This window comes from Penicillium crustosum, assembly GCF_028827405.1.
Source record: "Penicillium crustosum strain IBT 35664 chromosome Unknown utg000001l_segment0_segment0, whole genome shotgun sequence".
NCBI lineage: Eukaryota > Fungi > Ascomycota > Eurotiomycetes > Eurotiales > Aspergillaceae > Penicillium > Penicillium crustosum.
The window spans coordinates 5,231,559-5,255,499 of NW_026623122.1; the positions used below are offsets into that span (position 1 = coordinate 5,231,559).

Sequence of the window (23,941 nt, forward strand, 5' to 3'; positions counted from 1 at the left end):
AATGATATCCAATCATTTCTAGTAGCTCATTCAGTCGAGGGGTCCCTGCGAGCTTAGCTGATTCTCGCCCTGATTCACCTGTGTCCGCAGCCGCGTGACCCGCGACCGTAAAGGGGCACTCACCCATTTCTTACCCGGGCAGCACCCACTAAACTTTTGACCGCACAAGAGCTACTCTGTACGAGAGTACTCCGTACACGTCAGCCGGATATTACTTGGGTCTTCACTGCATTGCCTAATTTCTACTCCGTAGGATAGCAAACTCTAGCCAGGATCGTGTGACCGAGGTTACATGCGTTGGCATTCATGAGCTGCCTATCACCATTTGTGAGGTTCCTCGGATCCCTCGCGTCAAACGATAATATCTAGCTCATATGATTGGACATTAGTGCTGGGTGGCTGGGTTTGCACACCAATCAGGCCGCGACAGGTGATCAACAAAAAACGGCCCGTCACGCTGAACTTCTCTGCGAACAGGTTGAGGCTGAAAGTGAAAAAGGACGATGAAATGAGTAACAGAATTTATGGACCACGCTTGGCTGTTACAGGTAGGATTAAAATCAGTTCCCCAACTTGCACACAGACGCCGAAAAGTTCTAGATTGTTATAGACTCATCGGCCACAAGATCTTGTCGGATCGATATGTAGTCCCCCTTGTCCAGCTAACGAGTGAGTTCTGATTCCATATCATCCTCTTCCGACTAGTAGTGAGAAGGTAAAGCCCTTCGTGTTTAGACCCCGCAAAGCTTTCCATCCACAAAAGTAAGAAGTGAGTTCCTGCGAGAGGATGGCTCGGGATCAGGATTCGGTCTGCTAGAGTCGGCTAAGCCGCGGCTAAATAATCAGAAGTAGCGTCGACACTAGCGCTATGTTCAGTTGGCCACGATATAATGTTGATTACTGTACTAATAGGCAATGAATTACGCTATACGGAAAAGCCACGATTCTACCTCGAAAAACCACGCACAATCATGGCCTTTCCACCGTCACCCCCCATATCGGATATTGGATGCAGATTGTTTCATATTTAGCCATGATACGGTCGGATTAGCGCACTTGGCTTTGTGCGTACCCGTGCGTGGTTCTATATTATGCTTCGTGTGTTTCTCCGTGTACCTTCTAGAACTTCCACGCCACGCGACGAAGGACAAATGCCACTCAACTTCATTGAAAAACATAACCCCGGATGCCTGCTTGGGGGAAAACTAAATTGGATACTTATTTCCTTTCCGAATGGGAATAACCTCACCCAAACCCGTCAGTCTTTACTGAGTCCCCCGCAGACCGTCGCAAAAGGCTTTTGCGCCGATTTCTCGCATTGGGGTACGAAGGAAGACAGGTGAATGCCATCTATACCTTGCGAAAGACTACAACATTTAACTAACTGAACATCAAAGGATTAGCCTTATCGACCAGGCAATGCACCGCCCTTTCCCACTCAACCTCAAATAGATGATATTCTTCGGCCCGTAAGGCCTGAAGCACTGCGTGTCTACGGTCATAACACCACTGCTGACAATGGCTACTGGCTTCGTCTCTGCTACACGAATGAAGAGGGTCATAATGCTCTATGGTCTGCCAATGAAGTTGCAGAATGGGTAACTTATGATGAGGTTGACCTTAAAGATTAAAGTATTTTCGGTGGCCTGGATTTGGCAGCTGCTCTGGAAATATTTCCTGAGCGGGTCAACTTTGAGATCAGAAAGGAGAGCCTCAGGGGCACGATAGGGGATGCCGAAGAAGGCGGCTGGGATGAAAACCCTCTTGAGCCCTACGCCCTGTATCGGGCAGAGTGTGTTCTTACCCATATATATGTGGAGGATCACGGCGCTTGGTTTTAGCATGTTTGGAAAGGGGACTTTGAAGGTGAGCGTGGAGAAGTCGGTCCTGCTTATCAGAAGGGTGGAAGCCGAGGTCCCCCATACACTCTTTGAAGACGTGAGATTGTGAGCTAGTACATGTAGATATAAAGCCAGTCATTTCAGTCTGGTGAAGGGTCATCCCTGAGAAATACTCCACGTGCTAGGGAAAAGAGAGTTGTATAAAATCAATTGGAAGAAACATAAGAGACATGATAAGGAAAGGTCTATTGTACTCAAGTCAGGTATTTGATGAGGTATCATCCTCTGCTTAATCGCAATCAATTATTAGTTCGGTTACATCCTCAGTATTAACGTGGGAGACGTATATTCTAGGTTTAAGTTATAATAATACTGCGGAATAGACATCGACATTGCCCGTCCATGGGCACTAGGAAGTGTCCACGACCGTGAGGACCCTCATGGAAACACTTCCCTCTAGCAAGTATTAATATCTATATGAAAGAATATATTACGTTATTCCCCTCCAATACATAGTTTCACATAGCCACCACATGGATATACCTTAACAACAAACATAAAAATATGTGCGAGGGAGTTATCAAAATACATCATGAGATGTTGAGAGATTGAGATATGGGGAGTGCAGAGAGCTATAGAAGAAGAGAGCCGAAGAGGTGCAGGACCAATCAAGAGAGTACGAACTGGAGAAGCCGGAATGCATCTCTGACAACATAATATCTCACCTAGGTGTCTTCTTTACCAAACCCCAATAACGTAACCTTTTCCACGGAGAATTTTGATTAAGAGTTTCTACTAAAGCCTTATTGACAAATCGTCGGACCGAATAAACGAAGTATTCCCCGGATCATCGAGCGTAGAGTTGTAGCGCTGATTAGATGGTCGAGTAGCAAGCTCCAATCATTCTCAATATTGATATCATTATATAACGTACATTTCACACTGCCTTCTCCACGGCAAACCCAAAGCAGCTTAGGCCTAACATAATTTGCGGCGTTGTCACAGGATGACGCACTTGGCTCTTTCCTGCTCCATTTCATTCACTCATTAACAATCGCCCTCGATAACTATTCCGAATCCGAGAACTCGAAATCCGATGAGTCCAAATCCGATGAGTCCGAATCCGAGGAGTCCGAATCCGAGGACTCGGAAGAACTCGTTGACTCGGTCGACGATGTATCCGATTTGTCCTCGTCCATGTCGCTGTCGGTGTCCCCCGTGTCTTCCCAATGTTCACTACTACAAGGGATCGTCAGTATCGTCTCTCTCGGGAGTCAAAATCCGAACCGATGAAGGGGAAACTGAACAAACCTGTAGGACTCGTTTAGGTCGCGCCAGTCTGGCGGCAGGTCGCCTGCAACTTGAATAGTGCGGGCGTATCTTTCGATCTTTTGCCAGAAGTAATCTGTCTGTGGACGATTGCTTGGGCTTTTGTAAGGAAATTGCTGTTTGACGAGCACGGTTAGTGATCGAGAGTTTGGGCTCGGCGAAGTACATCTCTTACGTTACTGGATATGGAGAGCTGGATAAATGATACGACAAAGGCAATCCACCATTTCGTCCGATTGGGGCCTCTGAGGCCACGCCCACCTCGAAACTCGACGGTGCCGGTAAAGCGGGCGCCGGGGACGGTGTGCTCGAAGTTCCACATCACGCGCCGGTCCTCTTGCATAAAGCGCTTCAACTCCTCCTCGTTCTTGATCTTCCAAATCCGTTCCATGGTTTGTCGGACATCCTTCTTGGAACCGCTCTTGTACATCGAGCCCACGAGTGAAGTTTCCCAGTTATTCTGGCAGTACGTATTGTTGCGGCGGGGGAGGGGAGCATGTCGTTCAGATTGTTCGCGTAAAAGACGATACTGCAGGCGATATTCTTTAGCTCAGTCATGGTGAAGCGCTTGTTGGGCCCAGGGGAGACATGGATGTGGCTGCCGCATTTAGCGGAGCGGCGGGGCATTTCGAAGACACGGTCCCAGGAAGTCCAGAAGAGGTTGATTTCGGTTTGCCAGTCTGCGACTGTGCTGAGCACCGGGGACACAGCTTCTATGGGAACTTTCGACTCAGCATATTAGTATTTTGTAGTTAGGACGGAGAGCGCTGTCCCCGGGATGAACAGCAGTTCTCACTAGCAGGGTAGTCTGGTTCGCCCAGCGATCCATCTCGTGTGAGGAACCATTTGTCATAATGCTCAGAATGCTTGCGGTATCTGCCTTCTAGGGAATCTGCTTTTGCATTAAGGCCATGGGAGCGGAGAGATTTGGCGAGTTTCTCATAGTAAAACCTTCGGTCCAGGGGTTGTCGGATTTCGTGAGGCTCGGAAATGAGCTCGATCTCGACGCCAAAGTAAAAAGAGTACCTTGCCATGAGGGTCGTGTCAATGTCGCTTTCGTTGCTCCTTCATATATATAGATATATATATAGACCAGACACTCCAAGGTGGGCGCTCACTGCTACACGCAAGGTGAGAAATCGGATAATATGGTGTCCATCACATATTTAGTCTTTCAGCCTCATCAACCCATCTGGGGCCGATTGCCTCGTATCAGATATCGAACACCAATGCCCGTTCTTCTGCCCAATTGAGCCGGGAAAGCTCCCAATAGGGCCCCTCGCATGGGGATGGCTGAGTCTGAGCCCCCTATCCCCCTCTTGCCTGTACGAGTAGGGGAGTAAGTCACCGGGACAGTATAGGCGCCGAAGTGCCCAAAACAGAAAGAGTCCGATACAATAGCTGCAGAGCGAGAGACAGCTGCATTACGGTAGCGCAGCCACCGGCAAAGAGAAAACCGCAGCACGACGATTGTGACCTTTTACCTGCCTTGACTCCTGCAGGTTCGAGAAGTGCACGTGCTGGGACGGAAATAAGTGGTTGATGTGAGAGAGCAGCGAGAACCATGGGGTCCACGGGTAAAATTCCGATACGCTTACTGTACAGCAGTCGATACCCGTGGACGTGTATATGCAGGCTTTATCCTTGATCCGGTACCTCGGACCTACACAGGCTCTGACAATATAATTATCGTCGGGCTGTACGAGATGGTATTAATTACTTAATTACAAAAATAACTTATCTAAAATAGGCACCTGGGCAGAATTTCAATATGGTGGGCTTCTATCGACTGCCGTGAGTAGTTAGACCAACCATGTCGTCCTAAAAGCGCGTGCAGATTCCGCCTCACTGCGCCTTGTACCTCCTTGACACGTCATACGAAATGCTACATCCGCAGGTATTAGGTGTGTGGCTTATGCTGGGATGAATTTCTCAGCCCAATCGAAATCTTATTGTGGGAAAATAACACCATACTGTCGTTCACACAATCATTCTACGCGGCGCAGTTTCCTTGTTCACTGTGTTTACGACTGAATCCTTCTGCTAGTCCATGCTTCATGCTGGTGACTTGAGCCATCCGAATCCTGGAATGCGTCTTAGCCTAAAATGTCGACCAAGATATCTCATCGCCAATACTATTTCGCCTTTGGCAGCAACATGAATTTGACACAAATGGCCGATCGTTGTCCCGGAAGCACTTTCATCGGGAAGGCCACACTGCGGGGATATAAGTGGCAGATCAACCAGAGGCATGTGGCAAACATTGTCAAAGTCACTGAACACGTTTCAAGTGGACCAGCCGATCAGGGTGATGTGGTCGAGGGTCTCGTCTTCTCCGTTACCGATAAGGACCGTCGGACTCTAGATCGCAAGGAAGGCATCAAACTCGGTGTCTATGAGCGAGTCGTGCTGAATGTTCTCCTGGAGCGACATCCAACTTTAACTGAGAAAAAGACAGCGATTGTCCGAGACAAGCTTCAAGATGAGTCTTATGACATTGGCGAAAATGCAGCAAATTCACAGCCCAAGCAGTCAGTGCTGTCCAAAAGACCACTGCCCTCAGTAAGATGTCCGCCAGCCGAGGTTGAAAAAATTGAGGCGATCACATACCTGAGCACCAGGTATGCTAATGATGGACTAATACGACTCGAGTATGTCCAAAGAATGGAAAACGCAATAAACGATGCCGTGAAACTCAAAGTTTCGAGGGATTTTGTGGAACGATATCTTGAACCTTACATCAATGGAGATGTGTATCAACCGGAAGAGGACGTCCAAGAAAACCCCTCGACTTCCAATCCTTCTGTCTCACAGACTGTCTCCGAAGAAAGGAAAAGAAAGGCAAAAAGCGGGCCTATTCTGCACTCCGCTGGTGCACAGAGGCCAGATCATGCCCACCCAGCTCATCACACCAGAAGAAGGAGCCACGGCGCAAACTCCAGGAAACAACCTCTCCGAGGCGAAGATAAAGGAACCAGGAGAGCCCACTCAGGAACAGGCAAGGAAGAACCACCCCCAACAAAAGAACAACATAAAGAGCCCGCCGGCCTCCGGTCACTGTTGTCGTCAATGTTTGGCTCTAGTCAGAGTCAAGGCACCGAAAAATTTCCTCGGGGTCCCTAACATAGGAGAAATTCCATGTCAATTAGTATGATGTTATTCAAGAAATTAAAATTGTTTAGTTATGAAAGTAAGAAACCAAACATAATGAAAGAAATATCAAATTAAGATTAGGCCTAATACATCGAATTGAATTAGCTCCCATGGCTACGTTTCATATGCTGTTGAGCTCCTACATAGGTGGTTTATCTGTATATAAACACCCAAGTATACTTATCAAACCTTTTGCTACTTTGAAAGAAATATCAGTACATCCAAGTAATAAATTAGCACGTATAAATTACTCCTTAGTCTCGTACTATTATAGCACATGTGGCTAAAAAGGACCTTCCGACATATGAAGTACATATCAGGTTCAATTTAAAGTGACAATATACGCTTTCACCAGGTCTAAATATCTCCCCCAGAGGATATAAAGAAAGGATCAACTATCGGCAACTTATGCATCGGCCGTGCAGAGCCGAGGTTAAGCAGTAGTTACATCTCGCCACTTTGAGGAACGAAGACGGTACTCGCCATATCAAATGGATAATCATCACCCGGGTCGTCAGCGATTTCGGATCTGCAATTTCAAGCAAATTAATTTACTAGGCAAAATCAAAGAAAAGGGTGAGAAACGCACCGGTTAGATTCGTTCATGGTCTTGAAGCTTTCCGGCAGGTGTTGGGCCATGCTCTCGGTAGCGGCGGCGTTTCGGATCTTCTTCCAGAATTGCGACGCGGTGCTCGGCGCGTAAGAGCTCTTGAGAGGTAGTTTAAACTGCGGCATGTTAGCACAAGTGTCTCACTACGTCAAGCCTCGAACTTTGTACAACATACCTCTTGGATTGCCAGAATCATGAACGCCACGGCAAAACTTATCCACCGCTTCGTCCTTACTGGGCCTCTCAGGCACCTCCCACCTCGAAATTCAACTGTGCCGATCGCTGTCTCCTCTGAAAATGGCATACGTGTGACATTGTGGAAGTTCCAGAGTACCGGGCGGTCCTTTTTCGACAAGCCCTGTATAACTTCGACCAGTTTCTCCTTGTTCTTTACGGCGTTGATCAACGCCGCTACTTCGCTTATGCTCTTACCTTTCAGACGTTGAGAGTGTTTCTTGTTAGGCATACAGTAGTGGTAATTTCTCCGACTTTCAGGGAGAATTTGTTGGACTTGCTCGTCGAAGAAGACGACAGCAAAGGCGATTGCCTGCAGCTCTTTGAGGTGGAAGGTGCCTCTACCGGGGGACACGTGAACATGGCTACCACATCTCAACACGCGCCGGGGCATGTGGAATACGGCCCTCATGGCGGCCCAGTATGCATCGATTTCATCCTCCCACCGCTTGCGTGTTTCCAACCGTGGCGATACGGCCTCGAGAGGCACTGGACACAAAATGTCAGCTTTTATTAGGACGATCGAGTTCAAGTGCGAGATTCGACCTACCGCCGGGATGCCTGGGCCATTCTGGGGCAATCAGCGATCCATCCCAAGTGATCCACCAATTAAGGTGGCGCTCTCTGGTCTCCCGATACTGGGCCCTCCGGGATTCAGCAATTACTTTCAATGGTTGTTGGTCACATCCTTTCCTGTTACGCATAGCTTTGGCGATCTTGCCATACCAGAGGTCAAGGTCATTTTCCACGGGTGCCGGTACGGGCTGTTGTTTATTGTGCGGCTCGACGATAACTTCTATCTCGACGCCGAAGTAGTAGAAGGCCATATTGTCGTCAGGTACGAGGTATCAGTGCTGGGATAGTTCAGCTGGAGACCTAAACATTTATATTCCAAAGGAAAGGGTGTTATTATGCGGCAGGACAAGAGCCTCTAGCCTTTTTTGCCTTAGGCCATTGTATATCCTAAAATACGCCGACAAAAGGCCACAACCATCAAAAGCCACCACTAGACACATGTTAGGCGCACTCGGCTCCAATACTGCTGGTTTCTTCATTACTGCCATTCCCCGCTAGATCACGAGGCTGCAGTTCCAAGGTTGGTACGAAGGATTCCTAGCTGCATCTGCGTGGCTGACACATTGCCTGGGCAAGGGGAACCGAGCACAATCAGCCCCATTCCAGCCGCAAGTATATCTGCGAGGGCCTGCACCGTTAGTGCCGCAGCGGGCGAGGCTGATTTTCGTTAGCCCAGTACTACGTCCCTATGTGGACTAGTGTTATTGTGGACGGCTGCTGCCTTAGGTTGGGCCATTAAGGTCAGTTCCTGTAAGCCACCGTGTGCGCTGGCACAGTTAAATACAGAAAAGGTCCATGGACACAACTATCACTCCGTAGTGGTGAGGCATCGGCCGATAGCCGGACTGGGGCAGACTATGGCAAACTGTTGGGCAAAGGGGGCGTAAGTTTTTCTGCCCGTTTTGGATTCGTCATTTTGGCAATTAATACGATGTCGTATAATATACGGAGTACTGCGTAACTTGCTTCGTTCACTGCAAAAGGCTAACTAGGCATAAATTGGAATAGGCTTAGTTAGCCTTAGCGACTGCATTAATTAGGATATAGGTCATATTCGGTGATTAGAACCCATCTGCGAGATTCAATCTAGAGGGGAAATTACATACAATGATAGACTACTTACGATTTGATGTGTATAGATAATACTAATAATATATGGAACATCAGAGGCTCGAAACATGGATGCTGGAGAGTACGAGTAGTGGGGTAAAAGAGAAGTTCTCTACGACGCGAGTAATGTAACGAGATGACATAGGGGCGGTAAACACCAGCGGTGAAGTTTCACTATGGGCAGAAAGAGTCATGGCCCTATGCCCGAGAGGCTGCCATACCCAGACAAGTGCTGCCTCCTACTGAAGATTAAAATCTTGGAACTACTCACAAAACATTCATCTTGCGCAGATCTGCACTTTCGTGAGTGACTGGCTAGTGCACTATAAGTGATACATCGCGATCATTCAACTTCCTTTCAACGTTGGTCGTGGTAGTCGTCAACAAAGTGGGAGTTTTTGTGGCTCGCAGCTATCTCAACGGGTTTTCTTCCCCATCTCATCATCATGGCTTCCAGATCCGCTAGGAGGCCGGAGCGCTGGTACTATTTTGCATACGGTAGTAATATGTGCCTAAAGCAGATGGCGGAACGGTGTCCTTCGTCTATATTCAAGGGAAAGGGCAGAATTGAGGGATACAGATGGCAGATCAACCAGCGTGGTGTTGCAAATATTGTCGAATGTCGAGGAGACTATGTCGAAGGTCTGATTTACCAAATCGACGCCAAAGACAAACGAAAATTAGACCGCAGCGAAGGCGTAGCGCTGGGATTCTACAGCGATGAGCATCTACACACTCAGTTCTTGCCCTTGCTAAATTGCGGGATCAAGACCTTTCATGTTGCGAAGGAACTTGAGATGGACGATCAGCTTGATATCACAAAACCAGAACACCAACCAGCATCGAGGTATCCAGGGCAAGAGAGCTTAGAGATGGTTGAGGCTCTTGTCTATGTTAGCCGCGAGTACAAGGACGACGGATTAATCAGATCAGAATATATCACACGCATGGAGAAGGCGATCATCGATGGACGGAAGATGGGATTGTCGGATCGATTCCTGACTCAAATTGATCGTACCATTCATGGGGAGCTGCCACGTCCGAATAACGATGCATCCCGAACAAACCCCGGTCCTTATGCGAGAATGGAAGCTGGTGGTACAAGCCACCAGCCGCACAGGACCTTGGAAAGCAGTCAACCAAGACAGGAACAGGACGAACGCTTGTCGACAGTTCGACCCAGCTATCCAAGGTACGCGAGGGTGATAACTGTTCGGCCGAGGTATCAAGACTTCCGCGACCTCGACGGCAATCTCAGATATCCGGATGAAAGACCCTATCGACGGTATCAAGACTTCCGCGACCTCGACGGCAATCTCAGATATCCGGATGAAAGACCCCATCGACCGACTTACAATACTGGAAGACAGTCAGAGACTCGAGAATGGGGCAGGGGCAGGTCTCCGACGAGTTTCAGGCAGAGTCGAGAGTGGGACGAATGGGGCGGTACAGAATCAACTACGCTTGTTAATTCGCGTTACCATGTTGGAGGTTATGCTGAGCAGGTTCTTGAATACCGCCGACGTGGTAGCTCAACTCCATTCTAGATTAGACCTTTTTTTCCCGGTATTCTTCCTGCCTTTCTATCGAAAGCTCTGGTTACTATGAAGAAAGAAGCCTGCAGAATCGATCGTATTCGCTGCTCTCAGACAAGAAAGAGAGAGAGCGTTTGTCACGACTTCTTCTGCCGTTGACCTGGGGGGTGTGAGACTATCAGGAAATGCACATGATCCGAGGACTGAGTCTAGGTGTTGTTCGGTCAATCGTTTCCAATCACCATTGCCCTATAGCCGAGGGACGTTTAAACCCAGCAGCTTTTCACGTTTTTATGTATTTGGCGCCGTCTGCTTGAAACACTTTGTTTTGAACTTTGAATGTTATTTTTAATCGCTTTTTCAACCTCTTGGCCTTTGTATTGAACTGACTGTTAAAAGCAAGGGTTGGAATATCCATTATAGGGAAAAACCGACGTAGCCGCTGACCGCTACAGGGGATCCTTGCTGTAACGAGTGGTTTGTATAGCCATCTGAAGATCCTTGAAACGGTTATCGGTTTCTCCGCGGAAATAATTATTTTCAGGGATATCTTCCCGAACAGTGATTTGCCGTAGCGAGGCTGATTTTCGTATGCAGGAGCACCTGCAGTCAGCTTCCATTGAGGCTTACCGCAAACCCGGGTGACATCTTACATAAAGTCCCTTATTATTCGTTTTCTTACCTCTCCCAATGTTTTGTTATTCTTGGCCCGCAAAGTGGTGAATTTAACTTTCAACCTAGAATACCCCTAAGGTGCTGCCGACAATATACCCAGACCCAACATAATGATTCAAAGTCCCGCTACTAACATAATACCATAGGGTCCTATAAGTTCTAGCTACATGTAGTGGCATATATAGATAGGTAGCAATAACCACACGTTGTGATATGTGTATTGAATAGACCAATTTGTAGAGATAGGGATACCCCATGATCGCATGCGCCTACTTAGGAACTAGCTAGCATAGGAGTAGTACAAGCTGTAACACTAGGTGGAACAGTTCTAGTTGATATTTAATTCTAGGATCGTCGACCTGTCCTAGAAGTCTGTACACCTGCACACGCTACGAATATCACTCCTCAAAAGCTCTCTACTAATATACCGCAGTTCCTGGTTTGAGATCTGTACCATATTCCTCAGTTCGTTCGCCTTCCGCCTTCCCTAAGAGCTCGGCTTCGTCCGTTTATCTATTAATTGTAAAGAAAGCAATGCTCCGCATTTGCATTCTTTTTCAAACATGGGAATCATTCCAATAATACGTCCAAATATCCATCCCGAGGAAATCATCCTTATACTTCCTAGCCGCCCCATCATTTGCTGCACCCGCACACACCAGCAAAGGCATGAAATGATCGGCAGCACCTGGCGGATGCATCTCATAGCTATGAATGAAATTCCTCCACCCCTCAAGTGCTTTTGCCCTGTCTTGCCTTCTTTCCTTTGTCACCGCAGCTGTCAGCTCTGAATTCCATTCGCTGGCACTTTTGATCAACTTTGCAGGCGCCCTGGTATCGCTAATCATCAATGGAACCACTTTTCTATTGTTATGAATAGATGCGAAGCCAGAGCCCAAAATTGCAATGTTGGAGTCACGAAGTTTCGAAAGGGCTCGGCCCATTCGGAGATGCTCAGCCGGGTCTTCAGACGCGAGGATGGATAACTGAATGATGGGTATGTCCTCGGCCGGATTGATAAGCATCATGGGGATGAAAACACCGTGATCCCAACCTACCGTAGTCCACTTGTTAGTTTATCATTGATGCTCTCTGCTTCGCTGGGCAGCTGGCAGTCTCAGAAGTGGTTTTAGGACACGGCATCCTAACTCACCTCGTTTCCTATTAAGAATAGGTGTAAAACCTTCCTCAGTAAGAACCTTCTTGATATCTTCCGCGATGGCAGGCGACCCCATAGCATTGTACTTCAGGCTGTAAGCTTCACTTGGGAGACCGCCATAATCATAGTAGAGGTCATGGTGGCTCGCGGATGAAATGGTAGGTTGATGTTCGGACCAGTGGGCCGTCACGCAAACGATGCCTCGCGGGGCCTCCGGCGTACCAATCTTGAGGATCTTAGGGACTCGGTTTTTTAGGGAATGAATGATGTCTCTATGACCCGGTCCACCGATTACAGGAAGGGGTCCTGTACAAAGATAATTAATTAGTTCGCCTGTTTTGCTCGTTTTGTCTGACACAGCGAATTGAAGGCTTACCTCCTCCATGTGATATACAGACCACTGAGGCGCGTACCATGGTAAATGCTGAGTTATCGAATGGGAGATGGAAAGATGGTCGTTCGTGTTTGCTCATAGAACCCCCGGGGATAGAGCTTCGGATGTTCCTTCCCTTAAATAGGCCGGGTCTAGGATTTCAATACAGCTAAGCGGTATAATATACTCCCATATTTTGCTTTGTCGGTCGACCTATTGGTCCGCTTTGGAGTCGTCTTATCCAGTGACGGCGATGGAAGTCTTTCCATCCATTTGTCCACCCCCATCAATTCCATGCCGCGCGCTATGTATTAAATACATTGGATGAGCTAGTGTAACAAGCTAAACAACATCTGAGAGAGGCGGGCGGGAATGGAAAAGACATTCTCCTTACTAGTGACGGTCTAACTCTAATGTACGACTAGTGTGCAGGGGATGGACCTGTTTCCCGCTTAGTCATGCCGCGCGGTACCCGAACGGGGCCCTACCCTTTTCTTAGTCAAACCACGCATCTATCAATCATTCGCTCAATGTCCCATGCAGAACCAAGTGCTGATATTGTATATTCTAACATCAACTGTGCGCATTCTGAGGATTGAGTAATCTTAAATAAGATTTTTGCGCATTGTGTCTAGTGTGACCACAATGAAGAGCTATAGCGGCTGCTGGACGTGCCGTTTACGGCGCAAGAAGTGCGATGAGATGCGGCCGGAGTGCAGAATCTGCTCATCATTGCAAATAACCTGCTACTATGGCCATGAGAAACCAGCATGGATGGATGGGGGCGCTGGGCAAATGGCAAAGGCCGAGGAAGTCAAGGAAGAGGTCAAGAGAGCTGCCGCGCGCCGCCGCCGCGGGGCCCAGTCGATGGATGCCCTGGAAACAAATGTGGCTCCCGCACAGGCGGAAGGTAATGCCACCCCATTCTCTGACACGGAGGTGGACATGCTGAGACTGCCCAGCCAGCCAAGAGACCCAGCATCACGTATGCACGTTGGCGGTGACCCCTCTTCATGCTCAAGTCCTACTCATCCTTCGCTTGCATATACATGGTCTGACGGTGGGTCAGCCTCGATAAGCCATTTCAATGCCAGCCATAACTCTGCTGGGACTACACCTAGCTACAATGGGCTGGGTACGCTGTTTGCAGATAGCTCGGGTGGTCAAGCATCCGCGGACGAAGAGATTGACCGGCGCTTTATCGTGTTCTACTTCGACCATTTCTTCCCCTTCTTGTTCCCCTTTTACAGGCCCCCGCTGCTTGAAGGCGGGCGTTCCTGGGTCATGGAGCTCGCTGTGCGCAATAAGGCCATGTGGCACACGACTCTTTGCCTTAGCTCGTACTTCATGTCTGTCGCCTTGGACAATACCGCCTCCGGTCATGAGTTTTGTAAGACGCTCGCCTGGGAAAGACTTCTGAGACAAACGGATGTGACTTTCAGGATGCTTCAGCGAGACCTCGAAGGGGTTACCTCCAGTGCTGCGCAAGATCTAATAATCGAGACTTCCCGAATTATGGGTAGCGTTATCCAGCTACTGAAATTTGAGGTCAGTGCTGGTAACTTTGAGAACTGCCAGACGCATCTTGATGCAGCCATTGTCCTCTTCACGCAAATATTCCGAGCTGCAGGTTATGATGCCAATGATGGCAATGAGGACGGAGAATCACCTACGTTTCATGATATTCTGAGCCAGATGGGAGATCCACCTTGGACTATGGAGCTGCAGCAGAGGAGGGCTTGGAATTCCGACCAGGCAGCTTTCCGTTTCTTCTCTGTGCTGCTACTCCTGGACGATATCGTCACCAGCACGTGCCTTGAGGAGCCGCCGAGGCTACAAAATTATCACGCTTTATTGCTGTCAACCAACGGTTCTGACGGGAATGCTTCTCTCAGTTTGGAAACATTCGTCGGCTGCGAGAGCTGGGTGATACTACAGGTTGGCCAGATAGCCGCGCTCGACGCATGGAAGAAGTCACTCAGAAAGACTGGGCAGCTCGACACGATGGAACTGGTCGCGCGCGCAGTGGAAATCAAGCAGACCCTGGTCGAAAACCTCGCCTCCCTTGACGTCGCAGCACACGCACCCAGAACTCCCAACCCGGTTGACATGTTCATGCTCTACAACAACCACGCGCTATCCACACTGGGAGACAGTAGCACCGTAGTTACACGGATCTGGGCACACGCAGCACTGATCTATCTTTCCGTCGTAGTGTCTGGGTGGCAGCCTGGCAGCTCCACCATTAGGGAGAACGTGGCACGGGCAATAGAGCTCCTTTCCCGGCTACCAGCGCCTGCGCTGCTGCGTACTGTGGTGTGGCCATTCTGCATAGTTGGATGTCTCGCGAATCCTGATGAGGAGTGTCTCCTGCGCTCAATGGTCCAGGCCCTGGCCCCACTGCGGCTGTTTGGTGCGACCCAGAAGGCGCTGGAGATAATGGAGAATGTGTGGAAGCGTAGGGATGCCATCGATGTCAACACTTGGGACTTTGCAGCGTGCGTCCGCACTCTCGGCTATGTGCCACTGCTGGTATAAGCGGTTGTCTTAAGCATGTGTACTTTAACTGCCGCGCGGTGCCGCCCTAACACCTACAAAGTGGGCTCTTGCCTAAAGTGACCTGACAGACCCACAACCCGCGCGGGATCAACAAAAGCTGAGTGAATCTTGTTATTGTGCCATCGAATCGTTACAGAACTAATGATCCCGTACAACAAAAAATTAGAACACTACTCATGATTTACCAGTTTTTCTTTTGGCGCTTGTAGCTATAAATCACGGAATCCCCCAGGAACAGTACCAAACAAATCCAACTCACTTGTATTTGATATCCATCTACCACAAAATGTCTACGCACCCTGTGATCCTCATTCTCGGCTCCGGGCCCAGAGTCGGTGCCGCGGTAGCTAAACAGTTTGCCAGCACCGGTTACTCTGTAGCTGTCGCTTCCAGAAGTGCCTCAACCGGGAAAACCACCGAGGGCTATCTGTCCATCAAGGCAGACCTCTCCAACCCTTCATCAATCTCGGCAGTCTTTGAGGCAGTTAAGGCTGAGTTTCAAAGCCCGCCTAGTGTCGTGGTATACAACGCCGCAGCCCTGACACCACCCGCAGACGATTCCCTCTTCTCCATCCCAGCAGATAGCGTTGCTGCTGATCTCAATGTCAACACCGTGTCTGCCTATGCGGCCGCCCAAGAGGCTGTGAAGGGGTGGGAAAGTCTCCCACAGGACACGAAGAAGCTGTTCATCTTCACGGGCAATATGCTAAACAAGGCCGTCATTCCGATGCCCATGATGCTGAACTTGGGGATTGGTAAATCCGCCTCTGCGTATTGGATTGGCACGGCGGATATACTTTACTCTGGTCATGGCTACCGGTGGGTTGATTCCTGGTCTATTATTGATGTTCTTGCTAACGTCTTTCAATAGCTTTATCTATGCCGATGAGCGCAATGCCGATGGTAGCATGAAGGGCATGAGCCTTGATGGCGAGGCACACGCCCAATTCTTCGCCGATATCGCCAGCGGAAAGGAAGAAGTGCCGTGGCATGCAACTTTTGTCAAAGGAAAGGGCTATGTCACGTTCTAAGGAGTAGTCTTTCCCCCAACGGCACTATCATGGATAATCCAGATCTCGAGAAAGGTGGACACCAAGCTTACCGCTGGTACGTGATTGATTTGGTGTAAAATCCAATTTATGTATACATTTTCTATATAGCTTTCGATCTCCCTGGAGCTCGATTATTTTTAACCCCGAGTATCAACTCCTTCAGCCAAGATACCTCAACGTGTCTGCCGCACATATAGCCTTTGTTTTTCTCTATCAATCAATTCACCACACGTTGGCTCCACCCGATCTTATTAGCCACTATGCATATCGCACTTCCCCCATCTTACTGACCACGCGGAAGACTTGTTTCTGGAATATTCCCGGTTCTATACATCTTATCCTACAAAACTAGGTGGTATCCAAAGTCCCTTCCGTCTGACAAACCCTGTCCCTGCCACAGAGCTTATCCCCCCATCGCAAATCCTCGCTTCCTAGGGACCACCCATTATGAGCGCTCTCTTCCGAGTCCAGAAGATTATAAGGTTATATATATATAAATGTGTTTTGTGTAGAACATACCCTTTTTTACCGGCTTCGTATATACCTAAAAAAGAGCATCTAAGAGAGCATCTAAAAAGACCATCCAAAAGATATGACAAGGCCGTATAAGCGATGGACTTTTCTTGTTAATAATAAACTTATAATCTATACCCATAGTACGAATTTCACTTGTACTAAGATCGAATGGGATAGGATATATCTCCCTTTTACTCCTTAGGGCACTTTTTTATTCTTCCTAGAGAAGCAGAGTCATTCTATATCCTTTAATATTACCCATCCAAATCTCCTCAGCAATGATCTTTTAGATAAAGAAGCCGAGGAATCATATGGGTCCCTAGGGCTGAGTATATAGGCGCGAGCAAGACGGTAAAATATGCGGTAAACAAATTAGGTGGGTTGGCACGATGGGGTCTAAAACCTGCTGTAGCCAACGAAGAATTTCCTGTTGTTCAATCCCGCGACCGCGTAAACTGCTTTTGTATTCTACTATAATAAATACTTCGAGAAACAGTATAGTTGATTCCGATATGGATGAAGTAGACAGAGAAAATAAGAAGGGGAAGAAAGAGAGAGAGCTGTCTAGTTATATACAAGGACCCAGCAGATAGTTAACTTAGTTAACTAGACATGATGAGCCTACTTCTGTAGGCTAAGAGGCAAATATGCCATTGTGGAAAACCCTCCTAGGCCCTGTCGCATTCAACTTCATGGCTCGAGCGTTCCACCCACAGCAAAAACCCCAGCCGTGGCAGCTTCAATATCTTGATCCCCTGATCCACCACAGGCACCGATGGCGGCAAAGAACGTGCCATTGATGAACAGCGGCACCGCGCCCGGAATAGGTAACATCCCGCCGTTGGTGTGCTCGATGCCATAATCTTCACGCCCCGGCTGGACCAGGGGTTGCAGCTCGCCAGAGGTCAACGCTCCGTTGAAAAGGCTAACCGTGCTGGTCTTTTTGATACAGGTGTCGACGCTCTCGATGAACGCATTGTCCATGCGCAGAACGGCGATTGGAAAGCCATAGGGGTCTGCGACGACGATGGTGGACGGAGCACTATCGAGTTAAGGTAAATGTCAACATAGGCCTGTTATGATTCATTAAGGTATGGGTTGCATGTACTTGTTCGTGGCTGCCTTGACAGATGCAGCCTCGACAGCTATTAATGCTTGCTCTGCGTTAAGCACAAATCGCTCGTTGGGAGGTTTCATAGGATTATTGATGAGGGCAAAGGTAGATCCCGGGAGAAGTGCAGCTGCAAGTGCTACAGCTAGTGACCTGGCGTTCTTCATGGTAATAGCACAGAAAGGGACCTCTTTGATAAGGATGACGATTACAGGTAAGGAGCCTGAGTGTTGATATAAGGAAAGAATAATGATGGCGTGGTAACAGATATTTATACTCTCTTTTTGGGTCATATAAAGTGAGTTCTTTGCGGACTTCTCGAAACGCTTTGTAATTAATTCTTGCATCTACCAGCGGACCCAGTCACAATTCCCCGTGTTCCACTAGGACCTTCCCAAAAAGAAATTCAAGCATAATCGATGGCCAGCTGCATCAGCCTATTGATGACGGTGAGTTCAGAAAGTCTGGGCGCCTACAGCTTGGCAACTGTATACATCCCGCGCGGCATGTATTTGGCGATCGCGCCGCTCCCCCACTAACAGCGCGCGGTCCATGAATAATCCTTTGAAAGGAATCGACCTGATGTTATTAACTAAAGTTTTCTGGTGGGCCGAGTTCAGAATATGGAGCACAATGTAAGCTAAAGTCGAGAGTGCCAATAAATTTATCTACAAGGCATGTCTTAATTAGTAACAGAACATGAGACAAAGACCAGAGTAGAAAGAACAGCATCTCATTAGTCGAATTTTGTCGCACAGGATGCATAGCTAACGGATAGCCTGGGTAGAAGGACTGTTATTACCAAGCCTCTCGCTCATGCAAAAATAAGGCCTGGCCACAGCCCATACTTGAGCGCGTAAGAAGAGTCCAATTTCTCACCCATCTTCCGAGAAAATCCTTCAACCCTCGTTGGGGAATATCAAAGTCCTAAGACTAAATATATACATATAGTCTTTGCTTTTGCACCGTCACGATAGTGCTAGTGTACTAGTGGTAGAATAGCTGTGGTGGTCTTAGTCATAAAGACTTAGTAGGTACCTAGGTACCAGGTAGGTAACTAGAGCAGGTGACCTGGGGATCTGGGGCATTATTCTGACTGCGGACTTCTAATGTGTGCATACACTGGGTTTCAAATTTCTTATATTCTCCCGCACAACACCCACACAATCGCCGCCTTATAGGTACGAATCACCTCCTACGAGCTGCATACTGAAATTGCATCAAAAGCATAAGCTTGCTGTTCGGCACAATAGCAGGAGGGCGCTCGTAAAGGAAAGGCCACATATGCTCTACCGACATGCTCATGCCTGCGTAGAAATGAGTGTCCATGAAAAATGCCATGTCCATTTTCATCCAGTCAACATCCGAGCATCCTTCAATAGCCTCCACCTTATTCTGCGGCTGTTCGGGATTTTCTTGTGAGACAACGCTGAGATTGCCAGAGCTGTCTCCGTTCGACGAAAAGCCATCGATAAAGTTGGCATGGCCTGAACTTTCAGAACTACAGCTGCACAATGCATCCTCGTCGATTTCAAAGAAGAATCGGTATCTTGCAACGGGCTCATTGTCATATAGGAGCTTCCGATCAGCGTGTGGGTTCTCAGCTGAGAAGCTATCAGCCACCCATTCTTGGAAGTGGGCCCGTAGATCCTCCTTGGAAGCTCCGTCAAACTTTTCCTTGTCCTCGATGAAGATAAATTTGAGTTTGTCGAACATGGCTTCATTAATTTCTGATCGGGGGTCGAGGTTGATGATTGAGCGCACTGAAATGTCGACCTTTTGCTTAAAAATGTCCCAGGCTTCGTCGTCTTTGTATGTGGTCCGGTAGAAAACCCAGCCCCATTTTTCGATTTTTCGATCTTTAAGCTCGTAGAGTATGACTTCCGATGAAATCCATTTATTTCTCAGAGGAGGCGAGGAATGAAAGCTTTGCCGTTGTGTTGAAGGCAGAGGAAACTTGGGGAGCCCTGATCTGCTTTGGAATGAAGCAGCGCTTGGATTGGAGGATACAGAAAAAAATGGGCGAGCGGGAAGTAGATGAGCAGGCAAAAGCCTAGTAATAAACCCTCTCATTGCCATTGAGTATAGAATCCTGTGATTATTTCCGTAGTTGGAATGCGGCTGATGGAAATATAGGGGATATACAGTACTGCCTGAAACGGGAACTGCCACGGTGTCGGCCCCCTGGGGCCGGATTTTCATCCGCTAGTCCACATCGGATCTAGTAAAGGCTTGATCGGGACATGTTGAGCTATACGGAGTAATAGACACACTATTGATTACGCAAAAAGTGACGATTCTGAGATCAAATCGGAAGACAACATGTAGAGTGGTGAGCGTGAGTTCGAGGACTTGCTCTGAATATTTTTTATTTCGCAAGTGATCAAAACAGGAACCATTCGATGAAAACTCAAAAACGGAGTCCAATTATTTAAAAGGCACCCAAGCTCAAAAGGAGGATTTGATATTTCAAGGACAAGCATCAAGCTGAGAAGTGTTTGTATCCTATATCTTTGACAAAGGTCTGTTGCCAAGGACCCTGGAACTTGTGCTCAGCAAGCTCTGCATAAAATCTCCCATGTGCTTCCCCATTGACTCCAGAGTATGCAGGGGCTCCATCGGCATATCGCTCATCTGCATAATAGAATCTGTCTTGCGTTAATCTCGAAACCGTTGTAGCGAAAGAAGGAAACACTTACTTGAAGCCTCGATCAGAGTAAGCGGCAGCAGCAGAGCGGATGATATGGGCCGTTGCGGATTTACCCACACCAAGATCTAGAAGGTTTGCAATAGGGGTCAAATTGAGTATATTACCAGTGTAAATGAATGTCTTGGACCGGTTGTCAGGGAGTTGCTCGAAACTTAAAGCCGCCTGTTGTGCAGCGACAAACGCACTGGTCGTGTTGATCTGAAGGTCTCGATTGAAGTCAGCCAATGGAAGAGACAAAGGGTTGGCTGGATCGTTTGAAGTCGTCGCAGCAGCTTCCAGGATGTCAGCAGGTTTTTCAGTAAATGGTTCCCATGAGGAACATGCTTACCATTGTAAACAACAACACTTGGAAGACCAAGGGATGCTTTGACTTTCGAAAATATGTCCTTTACGGACTGAGGATCGGACAGATCGGCGGAAATGCAGACTCGGTCCTTGTTGCTATCTTCTTCTTTGAGGCTTCTTGATGCAAGGGCAACTTTGTAGCCCTTTCCAGCAAAGGCCCGAGCCACATGGTGACCGACATTGGGACCAGATCCAAGAATAAGAATAACAGGAGAAGTGTTTGCCATACTTGAGTTTGTATGAATTGATAAAAGAAAACTAATATTCAGGAAGACAAGAGTCTCCTTATATGAGCTTCAATGATCAAACAGCAGCTCCCTGTGTATTATCGATCCGAATGTTTGCTACCTAGTTTCCTTGAACTTTGTCATGATCCGCTTTTGGATCTGACCCTGTGTCCGAGCGAATTAGTTGTGTTTGCATCATATGCAGGTAGTATGTGGTGCGTATGTCGATACCTCTATAGAATATAAGGGCCAATCAACGCCGATGACAAATTGCAGGAGATCACCTGGGCATAAATCTACCCGAACCCCCGAGGCTTGCTAATCCTTCCGGTTCACCTGGGTATCGTAAGCGCTTTCGGCTCGGCGACTAATGACGTAAATAATCGGGTTGCTATCCTCCCTTTTTACCAGGGTTGAGGCCTTCCTACATAAATTATGCTGTAGATAGTTGCAGTTGCTATACTGAGGAAATATCTTGTTAGCATTATTTTTCATCAATCACTACACAGCTATGCCCTCGAATATTTTAGTCAGTGGTGCCGCCGGCTACATGTCAGGTTTACCTTACGGGAGTAACTATACACATCTGACCTTTTTTTTATATATAGAGGAGGTTCCATAGTCGCAGACTTTCTAGCAAGAAAGACCATATCAACTGATGTGGATCGGCTTATTGCTGCGGTTAGGTCTGAAGATCAAGCTAATTCCTTATCGAATTTGGGCGTCCGCGTTATTCAGTTGGATTTGACGGACGAAGATGCTGTGGTAAAAAGCGTGCTATCCCATAACAGTATGAACCCTTCTCCAACTGTCTTCATGCCCGAGAATAAGTCACCAATAGCTCCCTAGTCAGCATCGTTATTCACACGGCAAGCTCTATAAATCCAACTCTAGCGCTACACTTGATCACCGCGTTGAGCAAGCAAGGTGAAGTGAGTGGGGAAAAAACATATTTCATCCACGTAAGTACTATGTATCTTGCTTTCCATACGGCGATTGAATAAATCGAATAACCCGGAGATAGACCTCGGGATTAGGTGCGTTCTTCGAAAATACCGGTTGGCCGGCAGGACCATTTAAAGACACAGATGCCGTGTTCGATACTGAGAAGGGATTGGCCGACTCCTCCCCTCTCCGAAAGGTACGCGATTAATCTGACCTCATGGAGAATATTCTGAGAAACATTGGTTCTCACACCGGATAGACTGACGTGGCTGTTATCGAGCATGCCGAAAAACGAGGAGTAGGCTGTTTTGTTGTTGTACCTTCCCTAGTTTGTGAGTATCACAGGTCAAACAATAATATTGACCCCAGAAAAGGCCAAGGCTGACAATTCTTCTCAGATGGGAAGGGAAGTGGCGAATGGAATAAGCTGTCCGTAGTGCTACCCGTCTACGTCAAGGCAAGCATCTCGGGTCGGGCTGTTTATAAATTCCCCGAAGACACGGTAGGAGATGAAATTTTACGGAGGCTCTCAAATTTTTCATACGATTGGCTAACAAATATTACAGAAAGTCTCAAGCGTGCACATCTCTGATTTGACTGCACTATACGGACGGATTATCGAGAATATCCTCCATGGAGAGCCGCTTCCAACTGGCAGAGAAGGATATTACTTTGCACTGGCCCATTATCTCCATTTGGGAGAAGTCCTAGACCACTTAGCTATACAGCTAAAGGCTCGTGATTTGATAACAGATTCAAAGACAAAGATATATCTCAATGATGAGGCTGCTGCAAGCTCACTAGGCATTCCGGTGCCATTTGTGCGACCCTTGTGGAATTCAGGGTAGGTGTTGCATCCATCCCATGTTGAAGCATATTTATCTGATCCGGCATACAGCGATAACATCATCGCCGAAATTCCGCACAAGATCGGGTGGAGACCAACGTGGAATAAGGATCGATTTCTCCAAAACATCGATGACGAGATCCAAGCCGTAGTAGAGCATAGAAAGGCGAAGAGCAGTCTTATTGATTCTTTGTTTGAATTCGCTGCAGAGTAACAGGGTCCGTCCTGAGTGACCTTCTTTGTTCTTTGGCTGCTTTCAACTTGTCAAGATATAAATGAAAAATGTGAAAAGGATACTATGACCGTGTAAGTTTCAAGAATAGCTCCTCAAGGCAATACAGCAACATTTGACCCAGGTGCATTCATTTCGATCAAGGACGTTTTATCATATCCTTTATAGGGTGTGCTAAAGTTATCCTTTTGTTGTAATTGGTGGTCACCTCGTACTCCCACATATTTCTTATGTTTTGCGGACCCCTTTCCATCGCTAGGCTGGCAGTTGGCCATTTTCCAAACCCCCCAAGAACAAAGAAGCGCTTCCACTCGGGTGAAAGCTAGCCAAGTGACTTTTCGTGACTAGACACCCTCTTTCAATACACCTTTGACCCCCGGCCCGAAATTGCTCAAGTTTATGGGGTTTTCCCTCTCTTTGGTCCAACGCGCAAGCCTTTTCAGCCAGGCTGGCACTAGCTTAATAAATTGCACTAGGTTCTCCAGGGCTACCTCGACAGATGACTTTCAGGCCATTGCCATCATTCCTGTCTTCTTTGCAATCCCATCAACGCATGGCTCGGACAGAGTGCATCCCTTCTTCCAGATTCGGATTAACCATTGTCAGTTATATCCACTTCATCTCTTTTACGGCGTCTAAGCTCATCTAACTAACTATCGCAGTATCCCAACCAGCCTTCAGAATGGCGGAACTCCCTACACGGCTGGATGACCTCCATACTACCATCGAAAATTTAATGCGCATTGGTGGCCAGGGCTGTCACTTGCAGTCATGTCGAGCGAGAAAGCGGTTTACGAAACAT

At 47.7% G+C, this 23,941-nt stretch overlaps 12 protein-coding genes across 12 annotated transcripts; 6 read left to right on the forward strand and 6 right to left on the reverse strand.

The window, feature by feature from the left end:
- Positions 1-1,518: 1,518 nt before the first annotated feature.
- Positions 1,519-1,841, forward strand: N7487_001953 (uncharacterized protein; the record flags this gene model as incomplete). The annotated part of the gene is made up of 2 exons (XM_056869700.1): positions 1,519-1,598; positions 1,634-1,841. The coding sequence occupies 2 exons, from the start codon at positions 1,519-1,521 to the stop codon at positions 1,839-1,841; spliced, it is 288 nt and encodes a 95-aa protein (XP_056734484.1).
- Positions 1,842-2,908: 1,067 nt separating this feature from the next.
- Positions 2,909-4,204, reverse strand: N7487_001954 (amidoligase enzyme-domain-containing protein; the record flags this gene model as incomplete). Its single annotated transcript, XM_056869701.1, has 5 exons — positions 2,909-3,080; positions 3,153-3,286; positions 3,346-3,699; positions 3,759-3,892; positions 3,967-4,204. 5 exons carry the CDS (start codon positions 4,202-4,204, stop codon positions 2,909-2,911), a joined length of 1,032 nt encoding a protein of 343 aa, XP_056734485.1.
- Positions 4,205-5,276: 1,072 nt separating this feature from the next.
- On the forward strand, positions 5,277-6,293 carry N7487_001955 (gamma-glutamylcyclotransferase family protein; the record flags this gene model as incomplete). Its single annotated transcript, XM_056869702.1, has 1 exon — positions 5,277-6,293. The coding sequence occupies one exon, from the start codon at positions 5,277-5,279 to the stop codon at positions 6,291-6,293; it is 1,017 nt and encodes a 338-aa protein (XP_056734486.1).
- Positions 6,294-6,767: 474 nt separating this feature from the next.
- Positions 6,768-7,994, reverse strand: N7487_001956 (uncharacterized protein; the record flags this gene model as incomplete). Its single annotated transcript, XM_056869703.1, has 4 exons — positions 6,768-6,852; positions 6,913-7,049; positions 7,109-7,656; positions 7,718-7,994. The coding sequence occupies 4 exons, from the start codon at positions 7,992-7,994 to the stop codon at positions 6,768-6,770; spliced, it is 1,047 nt and encodes a 348-aa protein (XP_056734487.1).
- A 1,305-nt stretch (positions 7,995-9,299) lies between these two features.
- Positions 9,300-10,400, forward strand: N7487_001957 (gamma-glutamylcyclotransferase family protein; the record flags this gene model as incomplete). Its single annotated transcript, XM_056869704.1, has 1 exon — positions 9,300-10,400. One exon carries the CDS (start codon positions 9,300-9,302, stop codon positions 10,398-10,400), a length of 1,101 nt encoding a protein of 366 aa, XP_056734488.1.
- A 1,220-nt stretch (positions 10,401-11,620) lies between these two features.
- Positions 11,621-12,638, reverse strand: N7487_001958 (DODA-type extradiol aromatic ring-opening family dioxygenase; the record flags this gene model as incomplete). The annotated part of the gene is made up of 3 exons (XM_056869705.1): positions 11,621-12,117; positions 12,217-12,528; positions 12,599-12,638. The coding sequence occupies 3 exons, from the start codon at positions 12,636-12,638 to the stop codon at positions 11,621-11,623; spliced, it is 849 nt and encodes a 282-aa protein (XP_056734489.1).
- Positions 12,639-13,240: 602 nt separating this feature from the next.
- On the forward strand, positions 13,241-15,133 carry N7487_001959 (Zn(II)2Cys6 transcription factor; the record flags this gene model as incomplete). The annotated part of the gene is made up of 1 exon (XM_056869706.1): positions 13,241-15,133. The coding sequence occupies one exon, from the start codon at positions 13,241-13,243 to the stop codon at positions 15,131-15,133; it is 1,893 nt and encodes a 630-aa protein (XP_056734490.1).
- A 307-nt stretch (positions 15,134-15,440) lies between these two features.
- N7487_001960 (Short-chain dehydrogenase/reductase SDR) lies at positions 15,441-16,185 on the forward strand (the record flags this gene model as incomplete). Its single annotated transcript, XM_056869707.1, has 2 exons — positions 15,441-15,973; positions 16,026-16,185. The coding sequence occupies 2 exons, from the start codon at positions 15,441-15,443 to the stop codon at positions 16,183-16,185; spliced, it is 693 nt and encodes a 230-aa protein (XP_056734491.1).
- A 1,227-nt stretch (positions 16,186-17,412) lies between these two features.
- N7487_001961 (GlcG/HbpS family heme-binding protein) lies at positions 17,413-18,000 on the reverse strand (the record flags this gene model as incomplete). Its single annotated transcript, XM_056869708.1, has 2 exons — positions 17,413-17,764; positions 17,831-18,000. The coding sequence occupies 2 exons, from the start codon at positions 17,998-18,000 to the stop codon at positions 17,413-17,415; spliced, it is 522 nt and encodes a 173-aa protein (XP_056734492.1).
- Positions 18,001-19,021: 1,021 nt separating this feature from the next.
- N7487_001962 (uncharacterized protein) lies at positions 19,022-19,912 on the reverse strand (the record flags this gene model as incomplete). Its single annotated transcript, XM_056869709.1, has 1 exon — positions 19,022-19,912. The coding sequence occupies one exon, from the start codon at positions 19,910-19,912 to the stop codon at positions 19,022-19,024; it is 891 nt and encodes a 296-aa protein (XP_056734493.1).
- Positions 19,913-20,315: 403 nt separating this feature from the next.
- Positions 20,316-21,115, reverse strand: N7487_001963 (uncharacterized protein; the record flags this gene model as incomplete). The annotated part of the gene is made up of 3 exons (XM_056869710.1): positions 20,316-20,481; positions 20,533-20,815; positions 20,872-21,115. 3 exons carry the CDS (start codon positions 21,113-21,115, stop codon positions 20,316-20,318), a joined length of 693 nt encoding a protein of 230 aa, XP_056734494.1.
- A 511-nt stretch (positions 21,116-21,626) lies between these two features.
- On the forward strand, positions 21,627-23,121 carry N7487_001964 (NAD-dependent epimerase/dehydratase family protein; the record flags this gene model as incomplete). The annotated part of the gene is made up of 8 exons (XM_056869711.1): positions 21,627-21,667; positions 21,724-21,905; positions 21,965-22,077; positions 22,140-22,256; positions 22,320-22,392; positions 22,459-22,562; positions 22,627-22,904; positions 22,959-23,121. The coding sequence occupies 8 exons, from the start codon at positions 21,627-21,629 to the stop codon at positions 23,119-23,121; spliced, it is 1,071 nt and encodes a 356-aa protein (XP_056734495.1).
- Between the last annotated feature and the right edge of the window lie 820 nt (positions 23,122-23,941).